The sequence below is a fragment of the Neovison vison genome, chromosome 12 (assembly GCF_020171115.1).
Source record: "Neovison vison isolate M4711 chromosome 12, ASM_NN_V1, whole genome shotgun sequence".
Lineage (NCBI taxonomy): Eukaryota > Metazoa > Chordata > Mammalia > Carnivora > Mustelidae > Neogale > Neogale vison.
In genome coordinates this window covers 141,469,600-141,491,471 of record NC_058102.1, presented here as the reverse complement: position 1 = coordinate 141,491,471, position 21,872 = coordinate 141,469,600, and the positions used below count along the sequence as shown (strand labels likewise).

At 43.7% G+C, this 21,872-nt stretch overlaps 1 protein-coding gene across 1 annotated transcript in view; it reads left to right on the top strand.

Annotated features, from left to right (window-relative positions):
* The window catches only part of TAF3 (TATA-box binding protein associated factor 3), a 174,191-nt gene that overhangs the window by 121,284 nt on the left and 31,035 nt on the right, over nucleotides 1-21,872 (top strand). Inside the window, exons 3-4 of the mRNA XM_044229207.1 lie at nucleotides 3,425-5,256; nucleotides 15,824-15,906. Of these exons, the coding sequence (XP_044085142.1) occupies nucleotides 3,425-5,256; nucleotides 15,824-15,906 (1,915 nt within the window). The remainder of the gene's footprint in view (nucleotides 1-3,424; nucleotides 5,257-15,823; nucleotides 15,907-21,872) is intronic.

The window sequence follows — 21,872 nt, the reverse complement described above, 5'->3', positions numbered from 1 at the left end:
AGCAAGGAGCTTCGCTTACTAAAATACCTGTTCTCACACGGTGTCCCCAGCATCTCTGCCTGCGTTCAGTGCGGGATAGAGTTCTTCGGCCACATGGAGGAGGTGAAACCCGCTTGACCTGAGTGTTAATTCAGGACTTAGCTGTTATGTAGGGTTTCAGAGATTATGGCAAGGAAAGTTGTTTTTGTGGTTTTTATTTGTTATGTTCTCAAAGAGGATTGCAGGGTTGACTTTATAATGTGTATCTATTATGGACCAGTATTATTATTTGGTAGTTTGACTATTGAACTCTAATTAGTTGTTCTAGCTCAGAAAAGCAAAGCACAGGCCTTTCATCGGGAGGAGGTATAGCTAACTATCTTCCTGTGGGTCCCGGGAGCTCCTTTTCTAGGGATTGCTTTGCTAGAGTAATCCCTCTGCCCTCCCAGGGGATTCACTCAAGGCCCTCTCGGGAGGACACCCCATCCCAGAGCCGATCTAGCCCAGGTGTCCTCCAGAGGTAGGAGAACAAGACATGATTGAACATTAAAGGTTCCTCTTTCTGCTTTGGTCGGTAGGATTAGGAACCTGTCAGGTAGGAGGAGGTTCTTTAGAATTTAGAAATAAAACAGTAATAAGTACTGTAAAGTTTTTTATTTGTTTGCTTGGAGACTATCCGAAAGCTCTCTTCCTTCCCATTTTTTCAAATGTTTGCCTGTTAGTGGTTGAGCAGAGTCGCGGTCTGTCTTGCCATTCTGATGAAGACAGGGTTGGAAGGGGCTGTTCAGTTTTTCTGAATAGAGTAGATCTAGGATAGGAATCTGAAGACATTTCTATAAAAGGCCAGATAGTAGATATTCTGGACTTGCTTGTTGTTCATATAACCAGAGTATGGTAGAGCCCAAAGCGGGAGGGCGCCCATTTCTAGTTGTTATGGAAAGTGTCACGGAAGATGGAACCCATGATTGGAGGCTAAGAAGAGACAGTTACCCAAGTGTCGGGGGGCAGAGCCTTCAGGCGGAGGGAGCTGCATGTGCAGAGGCGCAGAAGTGTGTCCTAGGGGAACTGCAGACCAGCCCGCGTGGCGCAGGGAAAGGGGAGGTGAATTACGAGTGGAATCAGGTGATGGCAGGCCCTGTAGGTGATGCTGGGAACATTGGGTTAATTTTACATTTTAGAATACTGGCTTTCAACCTGTTTCAGCCTCACAACAAAAAGAGGGCAGAGGGATTACTCTAACGGAAGTTCAGCAGTTAAAATAGATAACCCTGGGGTAAGCATTCCACTTGATAGAGAATAGGAGACCCAGTCTGCACAGTGCGGTGCCTCCAAAGGGGTTCCACCAAACCCTGGCGCTCCAAGGAATTCTTTTGGCAAAGTAGTCCCCTAGGGACCTGTGAAAGGTTCTTGAGATGGGGAGTCACACTCTCGGATTTGTGGTTTCAGAAGATCAGCGTAAGGCAATGTGGAAGATGGCAGCTGGAGGCCGAGAGACTGGTTAGAAGAACAGAGGGCAGTTGCGAGCAAACAGTAGTAGCGATGGGGAGAGCACGTCACAGGACAGGCAGTGGAGGCTGAGTTCACAATGCGGAGGTGCAGAAACAAAGGAAAGAAGGAGTCTGGAATGAGCTGGTTTCCACTTAGGTGCCTGGACCGTTGAGAGTGTTATTCTCGAGTCATGCTAACTAACAGTCCTTATGTCTCACATTTGTCCTGTGCTGGTCATCACTCACTGTCCGCCCCACTCCAGGCCTAGGGCTCGAACTAATTAATAACCATCTGCCTTCTTTACTTTACGTCTCTTAATGACTGCAACACTCACTCGCCAGGGCGCAGAGCCTTGAGATGGTGCTCCACTCCTTTCCCCACTCTTAGAGCTCATCATGTATGAGTCCGTTCGTTCTGTCTTCAAAATCTCGTGTATCCCTACTGCTTCTTCCTTGTGTTACCGCTCTTCGAGTTCAGACCCTGCTGTCAGTTACCTACGTCATTTCAGTGGCCCCTAATTTGTCACCTCTCCGTTATTACATTACCTTCCATCCGTCCTGTATGTTCCTGCCAGAAGGATTTGCTGACATATACCCTGTGACTTTTCTTCCTTGTCTAAAAACCTTCTCCAGGTCCAAACTACCAGTAGAATAAAGATCATTCTGTCTTTCTGGAATTCAAAGCTTCTAGGATCTGGATGCAGCCTTACTAAGCTCACTTCGTACTGTCTCGCAGCCCGCTGGCCGGACGAACTGTTCCCTGGCCTCCTGTGTTGCACCTCCCTGTCTTCGCCATCTGCTCCTTCATCCTGTACTTCGCCATTCCTAGTCTCCAAATACCCAAAATGCTACCTAATTAGTGAAACCTTCCTGAGATCTTTGATACTGTAGTAATCGGTTTCTGCTTTGAACTGCTGTAGTTCTTTATCTGTCTTCTGGTGCCAGTCACTTTCTCTGTGCTGTACACATAATTGTGTCTTCGTGCTAACCGGTAGTATGCTTCGTTAATATGTGGAGAAAGAAATGATGTGATTTTTTTCTTTAAAGATTTTATTTATTTGACAGTCAGAGGTCACAAGCAGGCAGAGGGGCAGGCAGAGAGAGGAGGAAGCAGGCTCCCTGCGGAGCAGAGAACCTGATGCGGGGCTCGATCCCAAGACCCTGGGATCATGACCTGAGCCAAAGGTAGAGGCTTTAACCGACTGAGCCACCCAGGCGCCCCGAAATAATGTGATCTTAAAGCAACTCAGTCAAGTAGGCGGGCCCAGTAATATTAGCCCTTTTCGAAAGGTCCGGAAACAGGCTCCAGGGGTTAAGAGAGTGCTGAAGGCCTGTTGCTGAAGTGCCAGGTTGCCAGCAGAAACATCATCTCTGTAATGCCAAAGCCTGTGTGTTTGCCGTCACACCACACTGTGCCTCAAAGTGGCTGATGTCGAGCAAGCAGAACAGAAGGCGTAAGTGGTATATGAATTATATCCAGGTTGGAGGCTTGCATTTGCTAAACTCCAAGAATTAACGTTTGTTGTGAGTCCTCAAAAATGTATCCTTTCTTGTCATTTCTGAGGTTGTCGTCCTATAAGAACCCATCTCATGATCTTTAGAGGTGGGGGGGGGTGCGCGCTTATGCACACCTGTACACAGAGGAAGAAGGAAGAGAAAGGCAGTACTGAGTCAGGTTAGGAACATAATTAAGGAAGCACGAGACAAATGGGAACTACTCAGCAGACTCCAGATCCTGAAAATAGGGCCAAACCACATCTGCTGTCCCCGATCGCCACTCTTCAGGGAACAATGGCGTGCGAGTTTGGACGATCCTTGAGGATCTACCACTTTCCTTCCCCTCTAAACACTGTCCGTAAATTCCTGTCTTTCCTAGAAATCATGTGTGAAGCCATTGCTGTTATTTGTTAGGACTTTCTGTATATCACACTAACAGCTCTTTCCTCTTCCTTTACCAGAAGAAGAAGAGGAGCAGGTGCCCACTGACGGCGGCACGTCCGCAGAAGCCATGCAGGTTCCCTTGGAAGGAGATGATGAACTGGAGGAGGAGGAAATTATTAATGATGAGAATTTCTTGGGTAAGAGACCGCTGGATAGTCCCGAAGCTGAGGAAGTGCCCGCCATCAAGCGACCACGGCTGTTAAGCACTAAGGGGGACACTCTGGATGTAGTAGTGTTGGAAGCGCGAGAGCCCCTCAGCTCGATAAATACCCAGAAGATTCCGCCGATGCTCTCTCCGGTCCACGCCCAGGACAGTGCAGACCTAGCCCCTCCGTCGCCGGAGCCACCGATGTTGGCACCGGTCGCAAAATCACAAATGCCAATCACAAAACCGCTAGAAACAAAGTCATTTACACCGAAAACAAAGACTAAAACTAGTTCTCCGGGACAGAAGACTAAATCACCGAAAACGACGCAGTCACCAGCCATGGTCGGAAGTCCTATTCGGTCACCCAAAACTATATCCAAAGAGAAGAAGTCTCCTGGTCGCTCCAAGAGCCCCAAAAGCCCCAAGAGTCCCAAGGTGATGATGACTCATACTCCCCCAGTACCTGTCAGACCGGAAACACCGAACAGGACTCCTTCAGCTATGATGAGTGAAAAACTGAGTAGAGACACCATTCAGGTAAAACAGATACAGACCCCGCCAGACCCTGGGAAACTCAACAACGAGAACCAGCCGAAGAAGGCGGTTGTGACGGATAGAACGATCGACGACTCTATCAACGCCGTGATTGCACGGGCTTGCGCCGAACGGGAGCCAGACCCTTTCGAATTTTCTTCTGGATCAGAATCCGAAGGAGACATTTTTACCAGCCCTAAGAGGATTTCGGGTTCAGAATGTACGACTCCAAAAGCTTCCACCTCCTCCAACAATTTCACTAAGTCAGGATCCACTCCTCTGCCTCTTTCAGGCGGAACTTCAAGTTCTGACAATTCGTGGACAATGGACGCCTCCATCGACGAGGTTGTGCGGAAAGCAAAAATGGGAGCACCTCCAACCATGCCTCCTGCCTTTCCCTACATCTCTTCTCCTTCGGTCTCTCCTCCTACCCCTGAACCACTGCACAAGGTGTACGAGGAGAAAACCAAGCTGCCTTCCTCCGTGGAAGTCAAAAAGAAGTTGAAAAAGGAACTGAAAACCAAAATGAAGAAGAAAGAGAAGCAGAGAGACAAGGAGAGGGAAAGAGACAAAAGCAAAGAGAAGAATAAAGAGAAGGACAAGGGGAAAGAGAAGGAGAAGGAGAAGGAGAGCAGCAAGGAAACCAAGTACCCCTGGAAGGAATTTCTTAAAGATGAAGAGCCAGATCCCTATAAGTTTAAAATAAAAGAATTTGAGGATGTTGATCCAAAAGTGCGATTGAAAGACGGAATAGTGAGGAAGGAGAGAGAGAAGCATAAAGATAAGAAGAAAGACAGAGACCGGGGCAGAAGGGATAAAGATAAGAGAGACCGGGAGAAGGTTAAAGAGAAGGGGCGGGACGAGAGGCCCAGAGTGGCCCCCGGGCCCCTGGTGCTGCCCCCGAAGGATGCGCCGCTACCCTTGTTCAGCCCCGCGGCGGCCGCCAGGGTCCCCACTGCGCTGCCTACTCTGTCGTCGGTGCTCCCTGAAAAACTGTTCGAAGACAAAGAGAAGCCCAAGGAGAAAGAACGGAAAAAGGACAAAAAAGAGAAGAAGAAAAAGAAGGAGAAAGAGAAGGAGAAGGAGAAGAAAGACAAAGAGAGGGAGAGAGAGAAGAGGGAGAGAGAGAAGAGAGAAAAAGAAAAGGACAAGCACAGGCATGAAAAAGTAAGCCCCTTGCCATGTCCGGACCCCGTCGGGCTGAAAAATGCAGGTAGATGGAGCCCGAGGTCCTGTCTGTGTTCCGGACATGTACTGCCCAGAGGTCAAACGGGAAGATCCTTGTAATGTGGTGATGAGGTTTCATTTTAATTCTAAGACCCACACATTTGTAACCAAGCACCCCCCCACACACACACCCCCGGTACTAAAAAATGTTGCAGATTCATAGCCCAAGAGGAATCTAATAGCGGAGCTTAACCCTCTACTGAGCAGATAGACTCAGTAGTCCCTGGCAGTTTAAAACGTTGGTCACCTTCAACTGTAAATAATATTTGTGTAATTATCAAGGGTGCCACACAGTGTTTTGTGCCCAAATTATTAGATACCCCAAAAAGCATCCATCTTACTCAGGGCATGCAGACCTGTGGCACTGTTTTCAGAGGACAGCTAGGCCTGTGGCGTCCCACCTGGAAGATTCGTGTCTCTTTTTGGTGAGCCGTGTCTGTTAAGTGTTTAAGGTTAGGGCTGTCTACTCCTTTCTGTAGTGTCTCTTATCCTTCTATTTTCTGCTTTAATAAGATTAGGACATGTTTCCGAGTATCTAGGCTGATCGGCAGAAAATAATTCCAAATATTTTACAATGTTAGTAAGTCCGGCTCTCCCAGAGTACAGTCGAGGAAGCTGATCTATATCCCGCAGTTTTGTAGAAACGGGGACCTCAAGCCTTGGAGCCCAGATTGTGACGTGTCCTTTTATGGCTTTGCTCTTCAGTTCATGGTTCCTAGGATTATAGTGGTCGACTAGTTGGTTTGAACATTTCTTTTAAACTTTCTGAAAAAGTACCCAAGTATTCATGGTGTCATACACACGGATTCTGAGACCCTTTCCCTGGCCCCTAGAAGCAATCTCTTGGAGGGTGGCTGGAAAATAACACACAGTCATTTTTCCCCACATAGTAAATAGGATGTATTTGACACACGGCACATCTGTTACCGGTACATCTGCAATATTTCGAATTTCAAACTTACCTAGAAAATTTCATTTGGCTGACAAGCCATAACGGCAACTCTCACATTTTTCTGCCTAACTTTATGCTTTTTCTGTCCCCCTTGGCTATTCTACAATATAAAGCAGTAGAATGGAAATCCTGATATTAATAACTAAACATCAGCAAGTTAACAAGACACGGAACTCCCAACTGTTGTTTCCATTTTTCAAATCATCTTACCATTCTCGTGTTTTTGTGTACCTGGCACTAGCGCACTCCTTGTTTTCTCCTCCCAGCACACCTGTGCCTGACGTCCAACAGGTATTGTTACCGGCATTTGTGGTTGAGGAATTGAGCCTGAGAGCATGACTTGTCCAAGATCAAGGTCACACAGCCAGGAGAAGCCAGGTCACTGACAGGGAGATACTCCTCATGGTTTCGAAATGTTGACTGCTGGAGATCTTGCCCAGCAGCAATTAGCACTTAGCCCTCACGGACCCAGCACCTTGGCAACTAGCTGGGCCCTCAGTCCTCAGTAACTCAAACAGGGTGTTGTTGCCTTCAACACCATCCTAACTTCGAAAAGTCAAGGGAGTTGTTTCAGCGGCCATTATGAATTTGAGTAGAGCCCATCAGATTAGATTTGTAACAGTAGACCTCCCCTTCCCACGGCTTCTACCTGACTTTGGGAAAGGGAATTCCCTCAGACTACCTCGGTCAGAGGGGAAGGCTCAGTTATGAGTTGCCAGATTACACCCAACAGAAGAAGACAAAGCCCTTGTACCATGTCTTGTACCTTGTACCATGTCAGATGGCTCAGATGAAGGACAAAAGATAAAAATTTATAAAAGCTGGGTATCTTATAATGTCTTCAAACAGAGTAAGCAGTATTGTCTCTAGAGTTAAACCTGAGTTCACATCCTGACTTTTTTTAGCTGTATGACACCGGGCAAGTTTTGTGAGTAATAAATGGGATTGCATCTGGGACGCGCTCAGTGCTGTATTTGGCACATGAGTAAATGCCCAGTAAATGCCGGAGTATGCTGGATGGAGGCAAGTGTTTAGGTCGCTTTGAATCTGCCCATAAGACAGAGAAACCTAGAGTTTGCTGCTTTGTTGGACCAGACTAGCCAACTTACATATGACTGGGTGTGTCATCTGTGCTTATCAATGTCGGAAAAGTATTTCCCCTTCCTTGGCATTCTTTTAAAGTTTAGCTCTTTATGGAGAGAGGAGAGAATAAAGGCCAGTTCAGCCCATGCAGATGCCACTGACAAGGTATCGAAATTGAGATATTAACCTTAACCTTGACTTGGCCTCTTTCAACTCCGCTTGTTCCTCCCCGAGCATCAAGCCATACGAGTCAATCAAAGTGTACCTGAAATTGGGGTACATGGGGCTCTGGAGTTCCCTCACATATCTGCGGATCAACATAAGGCATATCTTAGCTACCCCGAGAAAATGTCTTTTGTCACAAAAATGAGGGCCACCGTGTCTTTCTTCCTTCTCATCCTGACCAGCTCACAGGAGCAACTCTCTAACCCAGATCAGCAAGCAAGGGCAGTATTTTAATGAAAGAAAAAAAAAATTGCCCATATTTATTTAACCTGCCTATGAAGTTGTTACCAGCCACACCCACATTTATCAATACAAGAACCAATAAAGATTAGTTTAGATGGTTAGATTAGTTAGACGGGAATCTGCATGGTAGGTTCGAGGAGGCTTGGGCTCTGGAATCCAGCAAATCTGAGTTAAGATCCAGGGCAATTTTTTTTTAGTTTCTTTATTCCTTAGGCACTCCATCTTTAAAGTAGGGATGTGGTAACACTCATTGAAAGCAGGAAACACTAATAGTTAATATTTATTGAGAAATTATGAGATGCTCAACACCATGTAAACACTACATTAAGTTTAATTTCTTACCACACCTCTATAAGGTAAATACTGTAATTGCTTTTATTTTAAGATGAGAAACTGAGGCTTGGAGAAATGAATAAGGTTGTCCGCAATCACACGCCTTGGAAGTGATTGAGCAGGAGCCGCGATTTCCACCGAGGCTCTCAGATGCCATCACTGGTGTTTCTTAGCCACTACACTTGCCTACGTTAAATAAAAAAGGATTAATTAAAATAATGTATGCCAGGCACCTGGCTTAGTGGCTGCATCATCAGGAGGCAAAATATTTTTTCTAGTGGAGGTAATGATCCACTAGTGAGTAATGCACTAGTCAAGGTTAGGAGTCTGGTCTTTTAAATAGAAGCAAACTAACTTTTTATGGACAACACTAAGAGCAATTGTGCTGAACAGGCGCAAACGTGACGTGATAGCTTCAGTGGCGAGAAACCTAGCTGTGCCTTTCAGATCAGTTACACTTTCCCATTTGTGCTTGGGTCGGTCGGTGTATGTACCACATGACCTAATTTATCAACGGAGGGTTTTTGAAGTTGAGAGGAATGTTACAGGACTACTTTAATTCACTTTGCCTCTTGGTATTTTAAGTGTTTTTTTGGAAGGAGGATTGCTGTGAGAAAATTGAATAAGAAAATATCTTCACTGTTTGTTAGTGGAATTGAATTGTTGTTAGATGCTCTTGAGTATGATCTGGGAAGGCATGGTAGAGTGTCATCCCCAAAACGATGATGTCACAACTGTGGATAAATGGGCCTAAAAAGTGCTGGCCCAGGAAGACCGTGGGCTTTGGCAGTCAGACTGACTTGGATCTAAATTCTAGCTCTGCCACTTAACTAGTTATTCCCCAACTTCTTCGTACCTCTCTGACCCGCTGCTCCCTTCCTTCTGTCTCCTTCTTCCCATTCAGTACCGGAAAGAGACAGCATCATCATAAAGGATGGCTAACTCTGCTTAAAAACTATAGTTTAATAGCTTCTCCAAGAAAAAGACCAGTTGGTGTCATTTAAGATGACTCTCCGGAATTTGCTTATAACTAAACAATTATATGGATGATCAACCCACAGATAATTGAGATTTGCTTATAGTGGAAAGGTCACACATTCTATAAAGGATTCCTCCAATTTTTATCCTCTTGATCGATGAATGTTATTTTGAGCTAACGTCCACTGTTGGAGGAACCAACCCAGACAACGAATGATACTAGCAGCTGCTACTTAGTGCATACGGGCACCAGACCGGGCCGGAATTCCATTAATGAATCCTCCCGGCACCTAAAAAGGTTTGGTGCTGTTGGCTGCTGTTTTGAGTTGAAAAACTGCACAGAAAGTTCGAGTAGCTTGCTGTAGCTGCTGGGTGGAGGAGCCGGGACTGGCCCCAGGTCCGTCTGAGGGAAGCCTGTGTTCTCTGTCACCCAGAATGGCCTTCTCAGCCAGCCACCTCAGACAGAGCTGATGAGGGGATAAACGTGGTTTCACACTCCGGAGTAAGGTGAACATCACGATTTTAGAGAACTGTAGTCCCTGAGGAGACCTTAGAGAGCTCCTTTTCAAAGAGCGGGCAATCGCGGGCCTCTGTGCTTTAATGACCAGTTATCAGAACAATTAAAATGTTTCACATTTCTTTAATCTATCCCCAAATCCCTTAGCATTTGCCCTCAGATAATCTTTTATTGAATTTAAACAGTTTGTTCTTTAGAGAATGACGGATAGTTGTACCGGTTTGTGCCTTTAACAAAAGGTTGTCATTGTTTTCCCTCTGCTTGCAGTAAAGTACTCTCATTTCCAGTCCTTTCTCATCAGCTCTCATAATTAACTAGTGAAACGGTTTTCAGTCAATACAATAGCCCAGTAGAAAGGGAGAGATACTCTCTTCCTGCTTCTTATTACTGTCTGTTCCAAGAGGAAACCAGTAACGTTTATAGGAGTGTGTTTAAATTCAGAGACATTTGCCAGAGGCCATCTGCAGCTCGCCACGTAGGTGAACTTAGTGAAAGTCTGCGTTCTGTTCTAGTTGCCCTTGCTGGATTCCACTTGTCATACTTGACCACACCGTAGAACTTCTTCTTTTTTTTTTTTTTCCAATTTATTTATTTTCAGAAAAACAGTATTCATTATTTTTTCACCACACCCAGTGCTCCATGCAAGCCGTGCCCTCTATAATACCCACCACTTGGTACCCCAACCTCCCACCCCCCCGCCACTTCAAACGCCTCAGATGGACTCTGAAAAACAGTCTTTTTTTTTTTTTTTTTTTTAAGATTTTATTCAATTAGTTGACAGACAGAGATCACAGGCAGGCAGAGATGCAGGCAGAGAGAGAGGGAGAAGCGGGCTCCCCGCCGAGTAGAGAGCACAACGCGGGGCTCGATCCCAGGACCCCGAGAGCACGACCCGAGCGAAGGCAGAGACCTAACCCACTGAACCACCCAGTGCCCCGGGCCATCTTTTTAATGTCTTAAACAGTTTATCAGTATTTAGACCATGTTTCTAAATTGAATTAATGTAAAGACCTTAATTGCTAAGAAAGACAAAAGGTGCTCACTGGTTATCGTGATTCCGCATCCAGAATGTTAGCTTATTAAAATTATTAGCTCTTCAGCAGCCCTTTTTCAGGAATATTTTGCTGACCCGTTAGCATAGATGGGAATCTGAACTGGCATTCGCTGAACTTGCTGCCACCCTATCAAGCACACATTTTTTTTTTTAAATGAAAGAAGTTTAATGTTAAAAAAATAGAAAATAAAAACTTGGCCAGATTATATTGACAAAGCTGCCCATTACCTTTGCAGAAAGTCCCTGTCAGAAGATAAACTTTAAAGCTGGAATGCATGAAAGAGTTCCAAGATAGAATTTAAATTTAAACTGATTCTTTATAGATAAGCTTTTTAAAAATCCACCTCTTTGCTTCAAGTCAGGATTTTAAAAATAAATTTCCCCTTTAAATCTCTTGAGCGATTTTCATTTTTTGCAAGGCCGCACTGCTGGTGTCCTGGAAAAATGGAGAGTTAGAGCTTTATCAGTTGGTGCCCTGAGGTATGTGGCAAAGAAGCTAAATCCTTGAAGATTAGCAAAAAAAATGCAGCACATGGCAATAAGGGGCTTATATGACTACTAGTATTAGTTCAGGTGAAAGCAGTATTGCTTATACATAAAACTGGACAAATCCACTGACAATGTATTTTTAGTTAGCTACAAAGGAGTCTTCTATTACTGGACTTTGCTCTTTGGTGGATTGCGAAGCTTAGTAATCCACTGTAAATGCTCTGCGCGCCCCAATTCTCAGCTCCCTCTCAAGTGCAGTGCTTCTATTTTAACCCTTAGAAGCTCATGTTGTCCCCCGAGTTTGGCTTCCTGCCATTAAAAGATGGCCTTAGTCGTATGGGTTAAGTAATTCAAATAATAGTCATTTATTTAGTTTATTGGTTTCTGGGAAGGACACATGAGCAGTCGCTTTGTGAATGCAGGACATGTCTTTGTTTTTATTTTGGTAGGCATTTGGATAAAGTTAATGCAAACGGAAGTCTGGTAGGAAATTTTAATTTGGAGATGCTGTTTTCTTTGTATTATTGGCATCCTCGTTAACCTTTTTTTGTAATTGCTTGAATATTATCCTTAGGTTAGGTCCTGTTCAGCTTCTTTAAGAATGAAACTGACGTTTTAAGTATTTGTAGGGAGGGTTGCTCTATGTCCTGGTTGGCCTAGGACAGTCCCCGTGTGCACACTTTTGTGATGTAAATAACAGCTCCCACTTTCACTCTCAGAGGTGTCTCTGGATAATATGGTCCCCCTAATTGTACCCTAAGGTACAAGTTGAGGTAACAGGTTCTGAATCATTCGTTAATTCCACAAGTTCATGAAATATCTTTGTCTTCAGGGCACATATGTACCATTTTTAATTGGTCTTACAAAACGTATCTCTATTTTGTTTGCTTATTTTTTTTTACATATCATATATACACACATACATAACTTTTTTTTAAAAATAGGACATAAATAAACCATGCCTTGATTCTTTTATCCTGACGAGGTACTCAAGTTGAGGTACTCCACTAAACCCCAGCCAGGTTAGTCGAATGGAGGTGAGGCCAAAGTCAATCATGATGTCCAACTAGTTAGCCTTACGTGGAGAAAAAGTGTTTTACAACCAATGCTAGGGGCACGTAAGTCCTCAGACGGTTAAGAATCCAAGTCTTGGTTTTGTCTCAGCTCCTGGTCTCAAGGCCGTGAGATTGAGCCCCACGTCAGGCTCAGTGCTGCATGGAGCCTACTTAACATTCTCTTTCTCTCCCTCTCCCTCTGCCCTCACCTCCCCTGCTCCCCTCCCTCTGCCTCTCTAAAAAACAACCACCACCAACCCTACCCATCTCACTAGTATATGCCATTTATCTTAAGAGACATTTACAGAGAAAGTGAGGAAGCAACTCCTCTGTAAGACCCCAGCATTACCAGAACAAAAGACTCAGCAGCATGGTAGGGGGGGAGGGTGGTTTAGTGTCAGGGGACCTACAGGTAGATCAGTTACTAACTTTTCACTTTGGGCAAGCCACTTAATCCTTCTGGTCCCCAATATTTGGGAATGATAATACGTCCCACACCCAACTTCCAGAGTTCAAAGAGCAAAGTGCATCCTGTATATGGAACACTTTGTGCTATGCAGGCGTGAGCTGCAATTCCTGTGTGGTGTGGTGATAGACATGAACCAAACAACAATGAGAAGCATAATAATAGGAGAGATCTTTTTCCAGGTAAAGCAGCTTTATTTTTAAATAAAGCTTTAAAAAAGGTTAAATGCAGACTGAAGGAATGTGGACTATTACTCATCATTTAGGACCATATAACCCCGAAGTTTTTTAGAATTAAAAAGATAGAGGAACTTTGTGTAGTTTTCCGTTCTCTGAAACAAAACAGCTGAATCCAGTCCTAGTTTTGCTGTTACTGTGGCCTTAGAACAGAAAAAGGAAAAGGAAGAATGATTGCTTCCTCTATGATCAGGTTCCCTGTAAAACAGAAACCCTAATGCCTACTCCACATACTTGTTAAAAAACCTACATGAGAACATCTGAAAAATAACGACCACAGTGCCTGGCACAAGAAGTAAGTGTTTAAAATGTTTGTTTGTTTTGGATGTATTTGTCTGTTCTTCCGCAGATAATACAGAAAGGTGAGAAAAATAGAGAAATCTAAATAGTTTACAAAATAGACCAAACCATTGGTTTTCAGATTCATTTAGATCTGGAGCTTTCTGTTAAAAAAGGGACGGGGGGAAGAGGGTGCAAACCCTAGCTAGTTGTGCACGGATCTTGCCCTGATCCCGCCCCAGTGGCCCTTGGTCCTCTAGGGCCTTAAGAGGAACCACCAGACTTACTCTCCAGAGAACTGGGCGAATGGAGGAGACCTGCGCCAAAATGAGACCGTTTAGAGGAGCAGGATTTTGTGGGGAAGTTGATAAGTTGAAGTTTAGATGTGGTGAGATGAAACACAGGATATTGAGTTCAAAATGTTCAGTAGGCAATATTCTATTTTGGTCTTATCTTCAATCAGTGCTAGTCTAGAGACGGAGATTTTGAAGACAGTGACATATCGTAAAAACCTTCCATGGAAACCATGAACATGGATGAGCTCATGGAAGAACGTGTTGAGGGACAAGGGGCAGGGGCCAAATTAGGACAGGCAAAGGGAGACGACCTAGTAGAGGAGGAAGGAGTGTGATAAGGTCCCCAGTGGAAAAATATACCAAGACCTCAGGAAACAATCGGAGTCTGGGGAGAGTGGTGTTAGTGGCCTGCTTGGGAGAGAAAGGAGACTGGAGTGGTTTGGGGAATGATTACCTGAGGAAGGAGACAAAGATGTGAGACTGAAAAATAGAAGAGGTTGTCAGCGAGAGGCTGAAGGGCAGACGGGTTTTCTAAAACCATCGAGCACATTTAAAAGCTAGCGGAAAATTGTGCAACTATAGAGTTGAAGATGCCCACGTGAGGAGGAAGTTTCTTCCAGAGGACACGGCCTCTGGTCTGGTGGCCCGTGCGGCGAAGCCCGTGGGTGTGGAGGGGCTGCAGAAGCTCTCCTGCCTGGCCACCTCAGTGGGTTTTCCTGTGGAGTATGAGGGGCAAAAGAGGAAAGGAAATCACGGGAGATAGGTCTGGAAAGAAGTAAGGATTTGCAGTCACGGCTTCAGACACCTTCTTTCACTGTGTCTTGCGCACTTAGGACAAGTCAGCCTGTGCTGGGCGCTGCGAAGCAGCAGTAAGCAAACCAGACATGGTCTCTGCCCTTCCCGAGCCCAGCGGATAATCCAGATAAACAGCCTTGAAGGCAGAGGCAGAACGGGGTTGCTGTGGGTACATGTTGACCGTGATCTTGAAAATTTTCTTTGGAATTCCTCGGTGCCCTTAAGGATGATTTCAGATTGGTCCTGGACAGATGGGGAAATAACCAAGAGGCAGGGAGTTGAGGGTGCTCTGCTTGAGTTGTTAACTCAGTAAGTACTCGATGCCTCCATGGTGCCAGACGTTGTTCATGAGAATGGTTGAAACCACAGGTCTCGATGTGACGATGGATTAAAAAAACAAAAACAAAAAAAACTCCAGGGGATAGTTAAGAACATAAGAAAAATAATAAATGTGATCAACGTGCAATCCGGGAATTAGATGAGATAGTACATTAAGCATTATGTTACAGAGCCATTCCCCTTTAGAACTACCACACCGCCCTGTTAGGATTTAATTCTTGGGCTTGAAATACGTAAGTCAGTGGTTTGCCACTGGTCATCACAGGGCCTAGCAGGAGGCAGGACCCCGAGGCCAGAGATGCCGAACATCTCCCCGTGCCTGTACCATTCCATTCAACAAAAAAACTGTCCCTCCAGATACACCCGTCAGACACGTGTGGGAAGACTCTGATGCGGGTGATGACGTGAGCTACGGAGCTTTTGTTCACTTTGTTCATTCAGAACATTGTACCGTAGGGTCTTCACACCAGCACGTGTGAGGAACCCCTTCAAAATCATCTGGGATCGTGTGTTCCCTCTCTGACCATTGGCTCAAATATTTGTGAAGATCGTCAGCCTGTTCAGCAGCTCCCGCCTTCACTACAAATCCTGAAAAAAATCTCTATTTTTTCTTCTACAGAATTTCAGGTCTACTGAGCACTAGCCCCAAAACCAGCAGTTCCATGCTGCCGTTACACTTGGTATTGCCGTTTTTCTTGTATGACAGTGCAAACTTAGGACAAGTTTCATGTTTTTCAGGTCCCATATATGTACATTTTATCTTATAGGCGCAGATACCTATAAGGACATTATAGGTATCCTTTTTGTTTACGTGAAGTCTGGCCGTTTCTTAAATGTTCCCCAAATGTTCACCAGACTAGATGAGTTTTTGTGTAGAAATTCTAACAGTAAAATCCAAGAACTTAACCAAAACTAAGAAAATACAGCCATAATTGCCATCACTTACATGAAGTAATTCAAGTTTGTAGAATTTCTCCTGAAGCCGGAGAGCCTGCAGCTGTTGAGAAACAGAATCAAAATAACCCTGATTGTCCTTGCTGCTAGCATTTTCGCCACATTTGGAGGCTTAAACTGGCTTATCAGGTTTGTGGAGATGAGGAAGGAGGAGAAGAGGTGGGAGGAATTTTGTTGAAAATGCATTTAACTCTAATGTAATGACTTCAACAGATCAAAGTGGAGCCCGTGGTCCCAGCCCCAAGTCCGGTCATCCCCCGACTGACTCTCAGAGTTGGTGCCGGCCAAGACAAGATGTAAGTAGACCCGTTTTCAATTAGAGCGAAATACGTGGAGCTTAACCTTCTCTGCTCTTTCCTGATGGGTTTAGGACTCTGACCTTTTCCAGGTACGAACACGGAGGGTCAAGCCTTGAGAATTCTTCATTTTCAAATTGTATCGGTTCCTTCCTCAGAGGAAATGCTTACTGCCTTATTTGACATAGAGGATCCCTTCTTTCTTGTTCTTTTTCTCTTTTTGAAAGACATGACCTTGTGTCTGCGTAATTCGTAAGGTCCTGGTTGTCTGAAAAGGAAGAAACTATACGTTGAGTGGAGTAACTGGCATATTCTGCCCGGTGGGTGTGATATTTGTCCTTCCCGAGTGTGTGTTCTCTGCGTACCATGACAAAGAACGCAGATGCTCATGGTTTTATTCGGTACCTGAAAACAAAGATATCGCCCAAGGCTGGGTGAAACAGTATGTAATAATAACCGTGGAAGGCTGAATGATCAGCTCATTTGTTTGCTTGTTTGCTGAAGAGGGGACTGGAAATAGAAACCCCGCGCTCGCTGTTGGTCTTCATTTTCACAGAGTCGTCCTATCCGCGCACCTTCCTCAAAGTAAATTAGTTGGCTTTGTTTCTTTTACTCATTTTGGGGATATGAATTAAGGCCTCCAATAAATACTCTTACGTGTAATAAGGTGATAATAAACCTTGATTTCTTTTCATAAGTCATGTTAAAAATCGTTCATTCTTCTTGTTGTAAAAACCATACTGTTTATCATGTACATGAATTCCACAAGCTAAAAGTACTAGTTTACAACCTTATTTTTCACCAGTAAGCCTCAAAATGGATTTGTTTACATTGCAAACAACCAAATATTGTGTAGAAAATGGGTTTGAATTTTCATTCCATTTTTATTTTTTTATTTTTTAAAAAATATTTTATTTATTAATTTGACAGAGAGAGATAACAAGCAGGCAGAGAGGCAGGCAGAGAGAGAGAGAAGGAAGCAGGCTCCCGGCTGAGCAGAGAGCCTGATGCGGAGCTCTATCCCAGGACCCTGCAATCATGACCCGAGCCGAAGGCAGCGGCTTAACCCACTGAGCCACCCAGGCGCCCCTCATTCCATTTTTAGCCATCATATTGAAAGTAGGAGCCGTGCACTTACGTAGTGGGGAGAGTAGGCAACAGAAAATATGCTCTGTGTTCTCAGTGGTTCATTCCATCTTAAAAGTTTTTATTTTATGCTTTTGCTTTTGTGAGTTCCAAATGTAATGCAATGAAAAGGTCCAATATCATGATGATGAGCGATGTTGTAGAGGCGAACATGGTCTTCCTGGAAAATGTATGTTCTTCTGAAGATTGAAGGAAGAAGAAAAAAATCCAGATAGTTCATCCTTTTCTCACCTAAATTATCCACATAATTTCCACGTTACTCTTTTTGGTTCTGTCAGTAGAAATCTAGACAGTGAGTGGTAGTGTTACTCACAGGCTGACAGTGTAACAAAAACACTGTAGATTCAGCTCTTAAACCAGATACTGTCTTACCCCATGCCTTCTGTTTTATCTCCAAGAATGTGACTAATGTCCTTCTTGCTTGACGGTAGAAGGCTGATGAGCAGGGGGACCCAACCAGAGTAGCTATTGATACTGTCTTTTTGGAAATTCTGTACTTGGGCTCGTGCCTCTAAAGGGAAGATACTCTTCTTTTTCCTTCAACAAGTACTTTTCTCTTATTAGTTCACATTTATAACTGTTTTCTCAGTAACTGACCATTACTTAATCTTGACTTACACAAAAGATTTGGCTTGCTCATTTCCTTTAGAGGAATAAGGTCCGTGAAAAGACTTTGATAATAATATTCCTCTTAACTTTTTCTCCTCTCAACAAATCACTCATACACCTAAGATACTGGGAAGCATGAGAAATGGATCCTGTTATCCTAGGGTAGACTGTCCAGTATTAGGGAAATTATAATCCTCAGACATTGTAGACAAATTGCCCATTAAAGTATAACATTATATAATATGTGAACTTTCAAACATTTAGGTAAATAGCCCCATGTTACATGAATCATTAATCACTTGGCCGAAGTCAGACACAAGGAAATTCTTAAAATGAACAAAGGAATAAATTAAGTGAAATAGATTACATTTTAAATTAAAATAAGAGAGAAAAAGAGGCCCAAGTCACATAGTAATAGGATTTTATGTAAAATATTTCTTAATCAGTAAAGAGCTTTTTTTTTTTTTAATCTAAATAAGGATCAGCACACTATGGCCCATGTGCCCAAATCTATCCCACTGCCAGTTTTTGGATGGCTCGCAAACCTAGAAATGGTTGGAAAAAAATTAAAAGAATATTTTATGACACATGTAAATTATATGAAATTAAAAGTGATCTTTTGTTGTTGTAGCATAAGGATAAATGGCCTATGCCATGGCAGTAATAATGGCAAAGGGGAGGTAGATTCTTAGAAATGTGCCTTTACTTAGTTCGTACACACTTGGGGCTACAGCAGTCTTTTGAAGTGACATTAACGAGCAGAGTGGGATTCAGAAAGGGGAGTCTGAATAGTCCGGGTTTGTTTATTGCTGAAGAACAAGCAGAGGATAGTTTTTTGAAATTACGGGGAAAAGGAAACAGCTTTACAGGGTTCAAATTATACCCTCTCACTGGAAGATCTTTAAGACAATACTTAGTTTCTGAATTTTCCGAAATAAAGAAGGTCTTCTGCCCTTGATCTGGGAAAGTACTTTGAGGTTAGACTGTTTCCTCTGATCTCTGATGTTGTTCCTCGTAGCAGGACAGACACACCTTGTTTTTGCCTTCCTTTAACATGCCTAGAATCCATGTTCCAGCGGGGCTGTGGGGGAGTCTGGTGCCACCACCAGAGAAGCATCAGAGTTCAAGATGCCTTAGCAAGGACCTCCGATTCCTTTGACCTGTCCCCCAGGAACGGGGCTCCGGAGTTGCCCTTAGTCAGTAATGAAGATGAAACTAGAACAGTGACCCTGAAGTTGTAATCCCCACATCTATAAAGTTCTTGAGCAGTACGAGTGGGAAGAGCATGTAAGCATTTAAGTAAACTGCAAAGACTCAGCCTGGCCCACCCGTCAAGAGGGTCTCGGCTTGTCCAGGAACAGCTGTGCGCCTGTGCTGATGGGGATCGTGAAGTCTCGCTTGTACCTGGGGGCAAAGAGCAGGTGAGTAGAGTGTCCACCGGCTCAAGATGGGCAAGGGGCAACACAGCGGGGCTGTCGTATTCGGCGTCCCGGTCTTTACCATTGGCTGAGTTAGTTATGTTGAGCCAATTAGGAAGCGTGAGCTAGCTTACGGCATTCACTTATCTCTCCATTTCTATGAAGAAAATTGAGCAAACTCTCGTGATGGGAGTATCTTGGGGACAGGGCCTGTCTGACAAGACTGGCAGGAAGGACGGGGCAGAACGGGGCCTGCAGCTCTTCTAGGCTTAAAGTGTGTGTGGCTCTATTTTTTAAGTTCAAAATTCTGTTAAAGGAACTTCTCATTAAAAGGAAAGATAATTGTAAATATTGGCAATGTATTCAGAAAAAAATTAAATCTTTGTAAAGATTAGGGTGAACAATAGCAGCAGATAGGGGGTTAGAGATTCCCCCCGCTGCATTTCCGAGCTGCCTCTTCCTTGCTACCCTCTGCCAGCCCTGAGAAGGAGGCGTCTGTCTGTCTTTTTCTCCATCCAGTGCCCTGCCCTTCCCCTTGAGCAGACCTCTTTCCTTGTTAGTCCCCCAACAGTCTGTTAGCTCTTTTATTGCGGCTGGTCCATATGGGGGGTTACTGTGGTGGAGAAATTGTGCACTGGTCCCTCTGCCCTCAGGATGCTGGTGACCTTACACAGTGAGCTCCCCAGAGAAGGGATGATGACTTGAGCTCTCCTTGCCAAACATCCAGTAATCGTTGGTCATTTTTCCAATTACTCTAATAATATATTTGATCAAATGACACAAAATCATTTATGAAGCCTTTCAGAGAACAATGTTATTATCAATGATAATTCTAAATTTTCTTTTGACAAGAGAGATTACAATAGCTTCCCTTTTTATAGATGTAACCCCTTTCCCAAAATAGGCAAATTATATCCTGAAATATTTTACAGTGACCACTTTCCTGCTGGCAATTACAGTTTTCTTTCTGCCAGCGTTTTGGGTTCCCCTGTTAGCACAGTCCTGTGTATTATCAGATTCCTTATGATTCTGGAACTCTTTCATTAATCAGACCTCTCTTAGTGAGGTGGATGCTTTCCTTTTTGCATAAGTAATTCTGTTTTTTGTTGCAGTTTATGGGACTTCGCTATTTCTGGGAGGGACTTTTTAATGAATTTCTAAATCATCTGTATTATGAAAACGGGAGCTCAGATTTGCTCATTAATCTTGAAAAATATCATAAAGAATTTAATCTTTAAAAAGTAAATATTTATAGATACTTGTTGTCTTTTTATGATCCAAACTTTCCTGAATAATGCTTTTTGACAGTACAGCTAGAAGTAGAGAATAATCGTGAGCAATTATAAGAATAATTGTTGAAAATATTTTTAAAGAAAATAAGCATTTTACATTTTAAAATATAACCAGGTTTAGCTGAAAGACATTTAACAGGGTGAAATGTGTGTTGTGGTTTTTATTGATAAGTTCTTTAGGGAAATAATAACAACTGATTTTTATTCTACTTTCTGCATTTTCCCTCTTTATGTGGAACATTGTTTATTCATATATAATTTTTTTCCAGTCTAAACAAATTTACGGTAGCTTAAAGAGAGAATAATAAAGTTATTAGAAAAAAGGAATAGGAAACTAATACCAAGAAAAGGAAGAAGAAGCGAATGATTGCACATCAGATGGGATTCTGGCTTCCTAGCAAGAAGGGCAAACAGTGAAATACAGTTCTGAAAAGGAAGGTACCTCCGAGTTTCTCAGGAGAGACCAAGTTTTTCAAGGCACCAAATTTAAAACTTTATTTCCATATGGAACCAGCTGACAACCCGTAGCAGCTTTTAACAACAGACACAAAGACAGTTTCGTATTTTTCTTGCAGCAGCCTCCGATCCAAGGGTAGAGCGTCGGAGCACACTCATGAGGAAGGCTAACGAAACTTCTCCTCTCTAGGTGGAACGCTCGTGTTTGCTTTTGTGTTAATCAAGGCTTTTAGTCTCAAGTAACAGAAGCCCAAATCAGACCAGCTGGAAGGACAAAGTAAGAGAGGCTTCTTTGACTTTAGGTGAGCCGGTATCCTGGGTTCAAGATGTATCGTTAGGACTCTGCTCACTGCCTTTTGCTCCGTCTTGCCACTGTTTGGTGGCAGACGTGGTCCAAGTCAGCCGCGGCTGGGATGCTGCCCAGGGCCCCGCATGCCTGGCTCCAGCACCTGCGGCCACGAAGACAGCCTGTCAGGAGGGGCAGGGGTAGTTCCAGAAGGAAAGAGGACTCTGACTAGATAAGGGACAAGGGGCAGGCAGAAATGACAGATAACGGTTTATTTAAGAAAAGGCAGCCATCGTTCATATTTTATAAAAGCATGCTGAGGAGGCCAAGCAAAGCTTATTAGTTTCAAAAAATGACCCTTTAGGCAGCTGGGTTGCTCAGTGGTTAAGCATCTGCCTTTGCTCCTCATGATCCCAGGGTTCCAGGGTTCTCTCTGCTCAGTGGGAGTCGCCTTCTCCCTCTGCCCCTCCCCCCTCCTCATGTGCATGCACATGTGCTTGCTCTCTCTCTCTCTCTGTTCGCTCACAAAAATAAATAAATAAATCTTGTAAAAAAAATAAAAAGGATCCTTTAGAAGTAAAGCTCAGGAACATTTCAGAGCACAGTGCTATCAGACTTAGAAGGCCCTTTGCTTTCCTATTTTTTATTTGTCTCCCTTACAATAAAACTGTCTGCTTTTGATTAAAAGGAAAAAAAGATGGAAGCATGTTGATAGTTTTGTTTTGCCCTGGATAGCTTGCCAGTGAGACTAAAACATTT